The sequence below is a fragment of the Macaca thibetana genome, chromosome 2 (genome assembly GCF_024542745.1).
Source record: "Macaca thibetana thibetana isolate TM-01 chromosome 2, ASM2454274v1, whole genome shotgun sequence".
NCBI lineage: Eukaryota > Metazoa > Chordata > Mammalia > Primates > Cercopithecidae > Macaca > Macaca thibetana.
In genome coordinates this window covers 161,491,170-161,505,476 of record NC_065579.1, presented here as the reverse complement: position 1 = coordinate 161,505,476, position 14,307 = coordinate 161,491,170, and the positions used below count along the sequence as shown (strand labels likewise).

General features: G+C 39.4%; 1 protein-coding gene across 4 annotated transcripts in view; it reads right to left on the bottom strand.

The window, feature by feature from the left end:
* CD200R1 (CD200 receptor 1) overlaps positions 1 to 13,124 on the bottom strand; it is a 35,865-nt gene extending 22,741 nt beyond the window's left edge. For 3 of the 4 annotated variants that reach the window (XM_050778838.1, XM_050778839.1, XM_050778841.1), the window contains exon 1: positions 12,792 to 13,124. In XM_050778838.1, coding sequence (XP_050634795.1) covers positions 12,792 to 12,858 — 67 coding nt within the window. In that variant the 5' untranslated portion in view covers positions 12,859 to 13,124. The other variant, XM_050778840.1, reaches the window with a different exon arrangement.
* Between the last annotated feature and the right edge of the window lie 1,183 nt (positions 13,125 to 14,307).

Genomic DNA, 14,307 nt, shown 5'->3' with positions numbered 1-14,307 from the left:
AACTAGAGCCTTGCAAACATTTATAATTAGAGGTCTCTTGGAGGCATTGCACTGAACAAAAACAATGAAGAAAAGTAGGATGTAAATGCAGTGCCATAAAGCCGAGTGATATGGTTTGGCTGTGTCCCCACCCAAATCTCATCTTGAATTCCCATGTGTTGTGGGAGGGACCTAGTAGGAAGTATTTGAATCATGGGGGCAGGTCTTTCCCATGCTGTTCTCATGATAGTGAATAAGTCTCACAAGATCTGATGGTTTTAAAGACAGGAGTTTCCCTGCACAAGCTCTCTTCTCTTGCCTGCTGCCATGTAAGATGTGCCTTTCACCTTCCACCATTATTGTGAGGCCTTCCCAGTCACATAGAACTGTAAGTCCATTAAAACTCTTTCTTTTGTAAATTGCCTGGTCTCAGGTATGTCTTTATCAGCAGTGTGATAACAGACTAATACAGCGAATTGGTACCAGAAAAGTGGGGCACTGCTGAAAAGATACCCCAAAATGGCAAACCGACTTTGGAACTGAGTAGCAGGTAGAGGTTGGAAGAGTTTGGAGGGCTCAGAAGAAGATAGGAAAATGTGGGAAAGTTAGGAACACCCTAGAGATTTGTTGAATGGCTTTGGCCAAAATGCTGATAATGATATGGACAATGAAATCCAGGCTGAGGTGGTCTCAGATGGGGATGAGGACCTTGCTGGGACCTGGAGCAAAGGTAACTCTTGTTATGTTTTAGCAAAGATGCTGGCAGTATTTTTCCCCTGCCCTAGAGATTTGTGGAACTTTAAACTTGAGAGAGATGATTTAGGGTATCTGGTAGAAGAAACTTCTAAGCAGCAACGTATTCAAGATGTGACTTGGGTGCTGTTAAAGGCATTCAGTTTTATAAGTGAAGCAGAGCACAAAAGTTCAGAAAATTTGCAGCCTGACAGTGTCATAGAAAAAAAAAATCCCATTTTCTGAGGAGAAATTCAAGCCAGCTGCAGAAATTTGTATAGGTAACAAGGAGCTGAATGTTAATCCCCAAGACAAGGTGGAAAATGTCTCCTGGGCATGTCAGAGGTCTTCACAGCAGCCCCTCCCATCACAGGCCTGGAGGGTAAGGAGAAAAAAATGGTTCTGTGGCCAGGTCCAGGATCCCCATGCTGTGTGCAGCCTAGAGACTTGGCCCCTTGTGTTCCAACTGCTCCAGCCACAGCTGAAAGGGGCCAACATACAGCTCAGGCCATGGCTTCAGATGGTGCAAGCCTCAAGCTGTAGCAGCTTTCATGTGGTGTTGAGCCTGCCAGTGCATGGAAGTCAAGAATTGGGGTTTGGGAACCTCCACCTAGATTTCAGGGGATGTATGGTAATGCCTGGACGTCCAGGCAGAAGTTTGCTGCAGTGGCAGGACTCTCATGGAGAACCTCTGCTAGGGCAGTATGGAAGGGAAATGTGGGGTTGGAGCCCCCACACAGAGACCCTACTGAGGCACTGCCTAGTGGAGCTGTGAGAAGAGGGCCACTGCACTCTAGACCCCATAATGGTAGATCCATTGACAGCTTTCACTCTGCCCCTGGAAAGGCCACAGACACTCAACACCAGCTCATGAAAGCAGCTGGGAGGGTGACTGTACCCTGAAAAGCCACAGGGACAGAGCTGCCCAAGACCATGGGGACCCACCTCTTGCATCAGCATGACCTGGATGAGAGACATGGAATCAAAGGAGATCATTTTGGAGCTTTAAGATTTGACTGCCTTGCTGAATTTTGGACTTGCATGGTGCCTGTAGCCCCTTTGTTTTGACCAATTTCTCCCATTTGGAATGACTGTATTTACACAATGCCTGTACCCCCATGGTATCTAGGAAGTAACTAACCTGCTTTTGATTTTACAGGCTCATAGGTGGAAGAGACTTGCCTTGTCTCTGATGAGACTAAACTGTGGACTTTTGAGTTAATGCTGAAATGAGTTAAGACTTTGGGGAACTGTTGGGAAGGGATGATTGATTTTGAAATGTGAGGACATGAAATTTGGGAGGGTCCAGGGGCAGAATGATATGGTTTGGCTGTGTCCCCACCCAAATCTCATCTTAAATTCCCACATGTTGTGGGAGGGACCCAGTGGGAGGTATTTGAATCATGGTGGCAGGTCTTTCCCATGCTGTTCTTGTGATAGTGAATCAGTCTCATGAGATCTGATGGTTTTAAAAATGGGAGTTTCCCTGCACAAGCTCTATTCTCTTGTCTGCAGCCATGTGAGATGTGCCTTTCACCTTCCACCACTATTATGAGGCCTTCCCAGCCACATAGAATTATAAGTCCATTAAACCTCTTTTTTTTGTAAATTGCCCAGTCTCAGGTATGTCTTTATCAGCAGTGTGAAAACGGACTAATAAACCAAGTAAAGAAGAGGTTTCAAGACAGGAACAATCAAGAATAAAACATATGCAGAACAGTCTTAACCTAAGAATTAAGAAGCTTTATCATTTGGTAACAAAAAGGTCATCAGTGACCTTAAGATCTGAAAGAGAGTAAGTTTAACAAAGAAGTACAACAGACACGTGAAAAAATGCTCATCATCACTAGCCATCAGAGAAATGCAAATCAAAACCACAATGAGATACCATCTCACACCATTTAGAATGGCGATCGTTAAAAAGTCAGGAACAACAGGTGCGGGAGAGGATGTGGAGAAATAGGAATGCTTTTACACTGTTGGTGGGACTCCAAACTAGTTCAACCATTGTGGAAGACAGTGTGGCAATTCCTCAAGGATCTAGAACTAGAAATAGCATTTGACCCAGCCATCTCATCACTGGGTATATACCCAAAGGATTATAAATCATGCTGCTATAAAGACACATACACAGGTATGTTTATTGCAACACTATTCACAATAGCAAAGACTTGGAACCAACCCAAATGTCCATCAATGACAGACTGGATTAAGAAAATGTGGCACATATACATTCTGTGCATGGAATACTATGCAGCCATAAAAAAGGATGAGTTCATGTCCTTTGTAGGGACATGGATGTAGCTGGAAACCATCATTCTCAGCAAACTATCGCAAGAACAGAAAACCAAACACCACATGTTCTCACTCATAGGTAGGAATTGCACAATAAGAACACTTGGACACAGGAAGGGGAATGTCACACACCAGGGTCTGTTATGGGGTGGGGGGAGGGGGGAGGGATAGCATTAGGAGATATGCCTAATGTAAATGATGAGTTAATGGGTGCAGCACACCAACATGGCACATGTATACATATGTAACAAACCTGCACATTGTGCACATGTACCCTAGAACATCAAGTATAACAAGGAAAAAAAAAAAAAAAGAAGTACAAGTGGAAACCAGATTGAAAGGGGCTGATCAGAGTTAATGGAGTCAACAAATGTAGACTTAGTCTTTCAAGAATGCTGACCTTGAAAGAATGGGAGAAATGACACTGGTTTCATCCTTTCATGTTAAACTTGAAAGACAGAGAGAGATGGAGCAACATCAGGAACTATGACGGATCAAGAAGATATTTAACAGGCCAGGTGTGGTGGCTCACGCCTGTAATCCCAGCACTCTGGGAGGCCAAGGCAGGCGGATCACGAGGTCAACAGATGAAGACCATCCCAGCCAACATGGTGAAACCCCGTCTCTACTAAAAATACAAAAATTAGCCAGGCATAGTGGTACGTGTCTGTAGTCCCAGCTACTCGGGAGGCTAAGGCAGGAGAATTGCTTGAACCCAGGAGGCAGAGGTTGCAGCGAGCCAAGATCGCACCACTGCACTCCAGCCTGGTGACAGAGTGAGACTCTGTCTCAATAGAAAAAAAAAGGATTTAATAATAGAGGGGAACACAGCACATTCATAGACAGAAAGAGGGAGAGCCAGAAGTTACAAGAATGAGGAAGCTAACTGGTCAAGCGGGATCCCAGAGGTACTAGAAGGAATGAGACAAAAAGCAGGTTTGCTTTTGAAAAGATTGATATTTCATCTCTAAGAGGGGAACAGAAAGGTTAAGAATTATTACAGACACAAGAAACATTTTGAGGAAGCGGGTTAACAAACACTTGTTAGTACCTACTTAGTGGCAAGTAGCTCGGCAGAGCTTAGGAAATGGCAGCTTGAATGAGGCAAGGTCCCTGCTCTCAGAAACCTTACCATCTGTGGACATTAAAGAAGTCCACACTGGACAATGGTAAATCAGGAGGTGAGCAGCTGTCTGCAAAGGACATGAGGATAGTTGGGGTGATGAGGAAACTAGAAAAGACTCAGAGCAGTGTTCTGAACCCTGGCACCCATCAGAACACCCTGAAAAGACTTGTGAAAGTCTAGATCCCTATATACTAGAAAAGTCTGATTATGCAGGCTTAAGCTCTATAGGCAATCTTAGGCTCTAGAGGGAATTCTGTCTGGCAACTACCTTAAAATTACTGGTTTAGAACCATCCCTGGGGAACAACTAGGGAAGAGCCAATTAAAGATAAGTAGGATAATTTTGTGAAGAATTAAAATAGCTAGATTTTATTATTGGGGACCTGTAAACATTTACTATTTGGACATTTTCTTTCAAGAAATTATCAGCACCACAAAATGAATCATATAAGCAGATATTCTCATATTATGTAGTAGATAAACCTTTTAGGAAAAGGTAGCATTCATGGTAAAGTAACAAAATGGCAGAGAAAAAGAAAAGAAATTACTAAACTAAAACTACATAAACACATACTGGTTGGAAAAATATTTCTTCCAAATCATTGAAATTTCTCAAATAATACCCTTTAAATACACTCAGGTTTCCCCTATGTTGGTAGAAAAAAAAAAAAAAAAAAAAAAACTTTATTAGATGCTACTTCCTCTTCTAGCTAGGATCCCTTCTCCTTTCTTCACTGCCTAACTTCTAGAATGAGTGGTCTGTGCCCACAGCCTCAATTTCCTTCCCACCCACTCCCTCCTCAATACCAGCAATCTCGCTGCTCCCACATCTATCTACTCAAACTGCAATTTTCAAGGTCACCAGCCCTTTTATAGTCAAGCTTTTGGCCTCTTTTCAGTGCTGGTGTTCCTAAGTTGTTGGTGGATTTTAATACAATTAACCACTTTCCTCTCCTTCTAAAACCCCTTTCCTAGCCTTCCCACTTACACCCATGCATTCCCTTCTCTGTCTCCTTCCTTATCTTCACTGCCTCCTCCCATATCTTTTCTGCAAGCTATCTTTCTCCTTGGGCATCCTAATGTCAGTATTCACCAAAGTCTCAGCTGCTTTTTCTCTTTACACTTTCTCTCCTCTTGCTCCTCAATCCCTTGAACTTCAACTAGATCTCTACACAGGTGATTTCCTCTTGTTTTCACCACTCCAGTCAGTTTAGCTCCCTCTGTCCTTCAGTAAGCCTGTTTGACCTGCCTGGAATGTTCATCCCTCAACTCTTCTTACCTCGCTGTTTCTCTTCATCTTCATCTTAAACATTACTTCCTTGGAGAAGCCTAACTTGATCCTCAAACCAGATTAGACTCACCGATTACACATTTCTATGTCACCCTACATTTATCCTTACGCACTTGCACATTATTTATTTGCAGTAATTGATTTAATATCTATCTTTCCCAGCAGATTTAAACTCCATGAGAGCAGGACCTGTGTCTGTCTTGATCAAATGTCCACAGCATGAAGCACAGTGACTGATACATGACAGACACTCTAAATTACTGGTTGACAGAATAACCCGCCCACATTTTAGCTTTGACTTATTTTTCCTAAGCAAAAATCTCAAACATTTAGCTAAAATTGATCCCCACTTGAATACTTGCTGTCATTTCAAATGTATCACATCTAAAAGTCATAGATTTCCTCCCACACACTTGCCCCATCCCTTTGCCCTCTAATTTTTGTACTATGAAGGTGTTCAAAACTCAGCTCATACCCCAGAAAGCTGTGTGATATGATTAGCAATCCCACATACACGCTTGGGCTTTATTTGTCCCATGTATAAAATGAAAGATTTTTAATTAGAAGGTTTCTAAAGTACTTCCTTTCTGAAGGCTTTATACTTCTTAATAGTGTCATACATTTCCTTCATTTCACAAATGAGGAAATTACTGTCAAAAGAAGTTAAGCAATTTCTAAAGATGAAACAGCTAGTGGTTAGAATTACATAACTGATCTTTAGAACCAACACAGAGTTATATTCGTATTAGAAATTGGTATCTATTGGTATCTAAATTCGTATCTAGAAATTTTACTAGAAATTGTGGAAAAGAAGAATGAAATTTTATTGAGAAAAGTGAAATGTACCAAAACATCCAATGCATGGATAAAATTTAGAAAGCAAAAAGGCAATAATAACATATTCAATCTTAACATCCAAAACAATATAACCATTAAGTCAATATTAGTTGTAAAAATACAATAATATTGTTGTAAAAATACAATAATATTTTAAAATATGTATATTTGAAGAAAATTTCACTTCTTTATGGGCCAGTGAGTTTCCACAGGTAAGAACTATAAATTGTGGACAAAATATAAAAACAACTACCCGAGGTTACTGGAAAGTGGAGGAAGCAGAAAAATTTGTGAACGGTGTCAATGCTTGGAAGAAGGAAATAAGGACTCAGAGTTGTGGGTGTAGGTTCCCATTATTTCCCCATTTTTACTGATGTTAGCCCCAGACAGGGCTGCAGATGATACCACAGTAGGCAGCTAAAACTAATAGAAAACCCACAGTTCTCTGAAGAACCAGCAGGCAGATTTTAGAGCAATCTTACTCTCTGAAAAGTGATAGAGTCAGAGTAAATGAGTTCCAAATTCTGCATACACTCTACGCATATCTCTGATGACTCTAAACCACACATTGCAGGTCACGGTCAAAGCAAATTAGCTACCTGTAAAAGAACTGAGATTTGAGATACTGTTCAAGGGGTAGAGTTTGCAGTTTGAGTCCAACCAAGTAAAATATCAACACAGTAATATAACAGAATCTGTGTAACATTCAAAACCCAAATAAAACTATTTAATTACAAAGAACAAAGAAAATGTGGCCCATTCTTAGGAGAAAATATATTAAGGGACACTAACAACTTCAAGCTGACCCAGACACTCGAATACTCAGACAAGAGTCTTAAAGCAACATTCAGCTATGCTTAGTGACATAAAGAAAAATATATTCACGATGAATGAATAAAAACACAGAAAAATCTTAGCAGAGAAAAAAAAACTTTTAACAAATAAATGGAAATCTTAAAATTGAAAAATACAATATTTACAGAAGAATGGAGAGGAGAAAGGAAATTGTAATTGTCAGTGAACTTGAATATATAGCAATAGAAATTATTCAATCAAAAGAACAGAAAGACAAGATATTGGGGAAAATATATACAAAAAGAAAACTAAGAACTAAGAGAACTCCTCACTAGCAGACCTACACTACTAGCAACAATAACAGAAATTATTCAGGATGAAAGAAAATAATACCAGGTAGAAACTTGGAAATTCAAGAAGGAATTAAGAGTATTAGAAATGACAACTAGAGTGGACATAGTATGTGCCACCAACAATTGCCTTTGACTTTTTGTTCCTGCCACTAGGATCACTGTCAACAGACAGTCTTCAGTTTTCAGCCTCTCCAGGGATGACTTCAGTTACTTTGACCAAAGTCAGACCCTTTCCAGGGGAGCCCATATCCAGTGACTGATTTAGATGGAAATATAAAGGACCAGCCATTTTTATTCAATGCAGGGCCTCTCTAAGGCCAGTCTAGCTCCTGAGCTCCCTGTGGGGTCAGGTGAGGGTGTCAGTTGGTTGAGATTGCAGGTAGGCTTCTCCCTCTGCTCACAAGCATCCTGTACACAAAACTCTATCTCAGAGTCTAATTTCTAAGAGAACCTGCGACAGTATCAATAAGTCAACGTAGCAGAGATTTTTAAAGAAAATTATTTATTCAAAAGTGGAAAAACTGGCCAGGTACAGTGACTCATGTCTGTAATTCCAACACTTTGGGAGGCCAAGGCAGGAGGATCACTTGAATCCAGGAGTTCAAGACCAGCCTGGGCAACATGAGAAAACCCTGCCTCTACAAAAAATACAAAAAAAAAAAAAAAAAAAATTAGCCTGGCATGGTGGTGCACATCTGTAGTCCCAGCTACTTGGGAGTCTGAAACAGGAGGATCACCTGAGACTGGGAGGTCAAGGCCGCAGTAAGCCATGATTGCACCACTCCACTCCAGCCTGGGTGACAGATAGAGTGAGACCCTATCTCAAAAAAGAAATGGAAAAACTTTTAGCCCTGCTTTAATCCTAGAACTCTTTGGTATTGCTTTCCTTAAATACAAACCAGATTTTGGTCTTAGAATGGGGTCTAGGCATATAAATTCTAGCGAGAAAAACTCTGAAGTTGCTTAGTGTCAATGCATGAACAATGTCATTTCTTCCTGGGAAAAAAAGGGCTGATTGTGACTGTGCCTATTCTATGAATTACATAAATCAGTGAGATTTGTTACTATTATTATTATTTAAAAAGTAATGATTGTTGATTTGACTCTTAGGGGGTACTAGCATCACACAGTCCAAAGCTATTTTATAACCACAGATCTCCTCCCAAATTCCAATCAGGAATTGACAAATGTATGTGAGTGACAATAAGGGAGAAGATGCAAAAATGTGTTGAGGGTTACTACATTTTAATCAATGTACAGGTTAATTTTTCAGACACAACATAAAATCAAACAACAACTGGGTCATTTTATTAACTAAACACCATTAACTGAAATATTCATGACCTTACTGGGAGGAAATTTATCTGCTGTAAACTCTCTCATTTGTTCCCATTACCTTATTGCCATCCTCAACCTACTAGCATCCCTATATGTAATGTCTCATCTTAATCTTCAATTTCAGAAGAGTATCTCCTCCTACATGAAGTTAAGCACTCAACTGATACTCCACTTTGGCTCCCTTGTCTCTTCTCAGGTCTTCCTATCTTTTATAGACTGGAAAGAGATAAGTATGGTTCTTAGAGCCCAAATCCAAATATCTCTAGTGCTTATTCTATTTTTTTTTTTTGTCCCTATGTTTATTCTGTTTGTGGGATGGATCATCTACTTCATGAATGATTCACAAACACTGGAGTTTTCTATACAGTCATCCCTCAGTGTCCTTAGGGGATTAGTTCTAGGACCCCCAGAGATAACAAAATTCAAGGATGCTCAAATCCCTAATATAAAATAGTGTAGTATTTCATATAACCTGTGCACAATCTCTCATATACTTTCATCTCTGATTGCTTATAATACCTAATACAATGTAAATAATACACAAGTAGCTATTATACTGAATTATTTAGGAAATGACAACAAAATCTGTACATGTACAGTACTAATGAAATCATCTATTTTTTCCCTTTATATTTTCAACAGAAGTTGGTTGAATCCAGGGATGCAATACAGAGGGCTGACTGTATTTCCAAGTATCTGCAGAAATTTTCCTCCTACTTGTCCTCCCTTCCTATACTGAACTTAACATCTTCCTCCACAACGTAACTCCCTTCTCAGTCACATATATATCTCAGTGGCATCACATAACTTTTTTCAAATGAGAACCCCAGGGTAGAAGCTCTTGACTCATGTTTCAAAATAAATATTTTACCTAGTGCCACTGCCACTCAATGGGACACTGTTACCACATTATTCTCCAAAACTCCTACTCAATTATAAATTTTCCTGTTCACCAAAGAACAGATGGCTCCTCATTGTCTACTGACTAATACCCAGGTTCTTTTATTGAGCTATTAAGGACCCCCAAAATCCAGCCTTATTTCCTACTATCATTTAACACACAATCTCTGTTCCTGCAAGCTACAGCTCTTTCTCTCTCTCTGAAGCACCTTGCATTTGCACATGTTACACATCCCATCCTTCCGATTCCTTTTTCTGCATTTCCCCATTTATCCAAACCTGTCATTCAAAGCCTAGCTCAAGACCCATCTCCACAAAATCTTCCACAACTCCAACCCACTGTAATTTCTCCCTGCTTTAGATTTGTCCTAGTTTCATATACAATTTCAAGATTTACTGATTTTAAATGTTCACCAATTGTTTCATCTTACTTTTGTCTTTCTAATTTAGATTGCTAATAACTTTTAGGCACTATTCTACACATACACACACACACATACACATTAATAAGGACTTTTAATTAATTAATTGCTTAAGCATGAACATTTAGAGAAAAACACACCTATAAAGTATTATAACGTAAATTCTCAAATACTGCAAACTAGAAAAGGAAGATGGGACTAAAATTATTAATAAGGACAAAACCCTTCTTTTGCACAATTGTTTTTAATCTTTTTCCATTGTTTGCACATCTGCCAAAGCTACCTTAGAGCCCTGTCTTAATTTTTATCTCCTCTTGTTGTTACTGTCTGTCCTCTAGTGGAAGACAACAATAAGTGAATAAAAATTAGCCCAAAGAAGGAAAGAAGTGGAGGGTTCCTTTTTAGTAACTCATAATCACAAAATCAGTAGCTTTTATAAAAGATGGAATAATTTTAATTGGAACACCAAAATATAATTTGAACACATACAAAAAAATCTAGAAGACAATAGGGCTAAAAGAAGGAGGAAGTGGCACTGGGTATGGGGAGTGCCCGGGAAGGGGACCAGGTATAAGGTTGGGAATATTGCTCTGATGTGCACAATTTAGGTTGTTTTTATTTTTCCCCTCAGGTTTTTTTCTGGATAAATCTTGTTTACTAACTACCAAGCTGCTTGAAGTTATAAGCAAATAAGTAAACAAAAATAGGAAAGCCAAATGAATACTATGTTTTACATTTAAATAATTAGCTCCCTTGTTCCTTTGTGAATTTATCTTGTACAAAGCGAGTTCTTTCTGTTTGGCAATATTAATAACATAGCAGTTTTAGCAATAAAGACATAAAGTCATTTCCCCAAGTGGTATGCTTCTCATTATTCTAAATCATGTCATGGTAAACCTATCACACCAAATCACTACATGTAAAGTAATATTTTTTTTTACATCTTGATTTTAAACATTTAATAACTTTACAATAACGTAAGCATAGACTTCATGATCTGATATATGTAGTCTTTTCTAGTTGTGTTCAGAAATAGTTTTAAAATTTAAACTTTTCAACCTTTAAAATTGAAAATTATAAATTTTGTTTTAATCATTTTTTTTTTCCTTTTCCCAGAAGTAACAGTGCAATGTGACATAAACAGCTCCTTGCCTATCTGGCTGCCCCAGCCAAGCTGGGTCCTGCACAAGTTTCTATAAGAGCTTTCTACAACGAGATCTCAACTACTGAAAGGTTCAGATCACTCGACTTTTTTAGGTGAGGAACAGTCTGTTAAGGCTAAAAGCATCGGCTTGACTTTTTTCACTGATGCTCTTCGGTGAAAAGCACAATGGTTAAATAATGAGGAAAATTGCCCACTCAAATGTTTAGTGTTGCTTACTGATGCATATCATTGCTGATTGTGATTCTGCCGCACACTAGTCATATCTAACCTTGGGCAAATTATTTTACCTCTCTACGCCTCCGTTTCTACCTTTGTAAAATGGAGAGGTGTCTTCCATGTCTAATTCACTGGGTTGCTGTGCAGATCAAAGGGGGAAAAGCATGTGAAAATTCTCAATAGAAAGGTACATAGAGTATAGTTATTTTGCATGTGCTCACTAGTAAGATTAACATGTGGAAAGTAGATTTTTTGCTGGAAGTCATTCAGAAATTAGGAAAAATACCTTTTCTTCTTTCAATTATCAAATTATAACATTTAAAACCAACTACACTCTTCCCTTGCAGCTGCTCCGTCTACTAAAAGTGAAACCTGAAAACTCCCTCCCACACCAACTCCTAACCTTCTACAGTGAAACCAGGACACCCCCACAGTGGCCCAAGTTCTCTATAACTTCTATAGGAACCTAGATGTTGAAGAGTGTGTTCTCTAACTCGTAGTGTCTCTTACAGCCCACACATCTTGAAGATAAATACAGACATACATCACAGACACACCACTGTAACTGTAAGCATATTATATTTTTTAAGTGCCTAATCATCGAAAGTGACAGAAAGCAATAAACTGCCCTAATCTATGCTACTGGCAATGTGGACCTAAATGAGTTAGGGTTCTTATTTTTTAAGAAAAAATTTAAGAGAGAAGAGGCTGGGTGCAGTGGCTCATACCTGTAATCCCAATGCTTTGGGAGTCTGAGGTGGGAGAATCGCTTGAAGCCAGGAGCTCAAGACCAGCATGAACAATATAGCAAGACTCTATCTCTATCAAAAATTTTAAAAATTAGCCAAGCATAGTGGTACATATCTGTAGCTCTAGACACTCGAGAGGCTGAGTGGGAGGACTGCTTGAGCCCTGGAGTTACAGGCTGCAGTGAGCCATGATTGCACCACTGCACGCCTGCCTGGGCAACAGAGCAAGATCCTGTCTCAAAAAAGGGGGTGGGGGCAGAGAATAAGATAAAGAGAACCTAAGTGCCTTTGATTGCTGCTAGCATGTATTTGATTTATCCTGCCTTATTCAAAAAACAGGAGGAAATAAGGAAGTGGGCAGTAAGACAAATTATAGAGATCTGTATATTGCAGTAGGATACAAAGTAAAATAAGCAAGACACCGGAAAAAAGGATGATAAAGTAAACTAGATATGGGAGTAACCCGTATTTAGCAACCCCCTATAGCTATTATTGCAATTGATTTGCATTGCCCCAGAAGAAAGACAAAAAATAAACTCAGGAAGATCTGAGACCAGGTTTCTCACTGTTCTCCCAAAGAGAATTCAAACTTACCAGCCACTAAGAAGACAGCCAAAATCAACAGTAGCCCTAGGTTAGCAGTTCTCCAAGGGCAGAGCATTTCTGTTTTCTCTTTTCTGCCCTTCACTCAGTACTTTTCCTCCACACAGGTACAGAAGGAACTGTGTGCATGGTGAGACCCTCTCTGGTCAACTTCTCAGTACACGATCCTCTTACTCCATCAACAGCGGGGCACTCCCTTCCTTCTAGACCCTTCCTTCACGTCTATGTGGTTTAGCCTGATTAGTAACTTGGACGAATGAAGCTTTTCTCTGGAACTTGACACAGCAATAGATTTCCTGTATGAAGCCCTGAAGCAAAGACGGAGGAAGCAGATTGATCGAATTATCTCTCAGCTCATTGGTTCTCCTCTCACTTCTGCTGTACACAGATAAATTTTACAGTAAGGCACTGAACATGTCCAAGATAAACAGATTTGTCTAAACTTGTACCAAAGAGTAAAACAGAATATTGATCTATTTTGACCCATCCTTGTAAATTTCCCATTCATGATAACTTTTAGAGGCTTTCTCCAGGTTGAAGAGCTTTATGGCCTTAGTATTCAAGTCTGGAAAACAGTATTTTTCCTTGAAAATTATTGTGTGAAATTACTGTCCATAATGGGAGTCAACACACAACCCTGTAAACATCATAAGTGTATTAGCTTCCTATTGCTACTGTAATAAATTACCATAAACTCAGGGGCTTAAGACAATATAACATTTATTATCTTACAGTTCTGGTGATCAGAAGTCTGAAATGGACCTTAGGGGACTAAAATCAAGGTGTTGGAAGGGCTGCACTCCATCTGCAGACTCGGGCAGAATTTGTTCCCTGTCTTTTCCAGCGACTTGAGAATGCCTGCATTTCTTGGCTTGCAGCTATATCATTCGGACCTCTGGTCCACTGTCACATCTCCTTCTCTGACTGTGACCCTTCTGCCTCCCTTTTGTAAATACCTTGTGATTATTTTCAGTCCACCCAAATAATCCAACATGATCTCCTAATTTCAAGATCCTTAATTTAATCACATCTGCAAAGTCCTTTTTGCCACACAAGGTAACATATTCACAGGTATCAGTAATTCAGATGTAGGTATCTACCTTATCGGGAGTGAGGGCATTCTGTTTAACAGAACTCAGTATTCATTGCCATTCAGTTTCACCTTTGGAGAATCAGACTGATCATTTTGACCAAATTACAAATAATCACCTATCTTTTAGTTGCCACACATCTGGAATTCAGACTTCCCCCACCAAAAACAAACAAACAAACAAAAAAAACCCTCTTCCTTAATGTTGCTAGTTACTACGCTTTTAAGTTATGTCTGAGAGAGGGAAAAATATTTTATGTGCTAAGAATTTTCTACCCCAAGGCAAAACTATACAGGAAGGGGAAGAAAACATTGCAAACAGGAAAAAGATAAAACAGCATGCATTTTTTTTTTCTCAGTTAGCAGTTTCATCTTCCTTCTTGCCAAACATTATAAATATTTCCCCCCTTCCCCTTC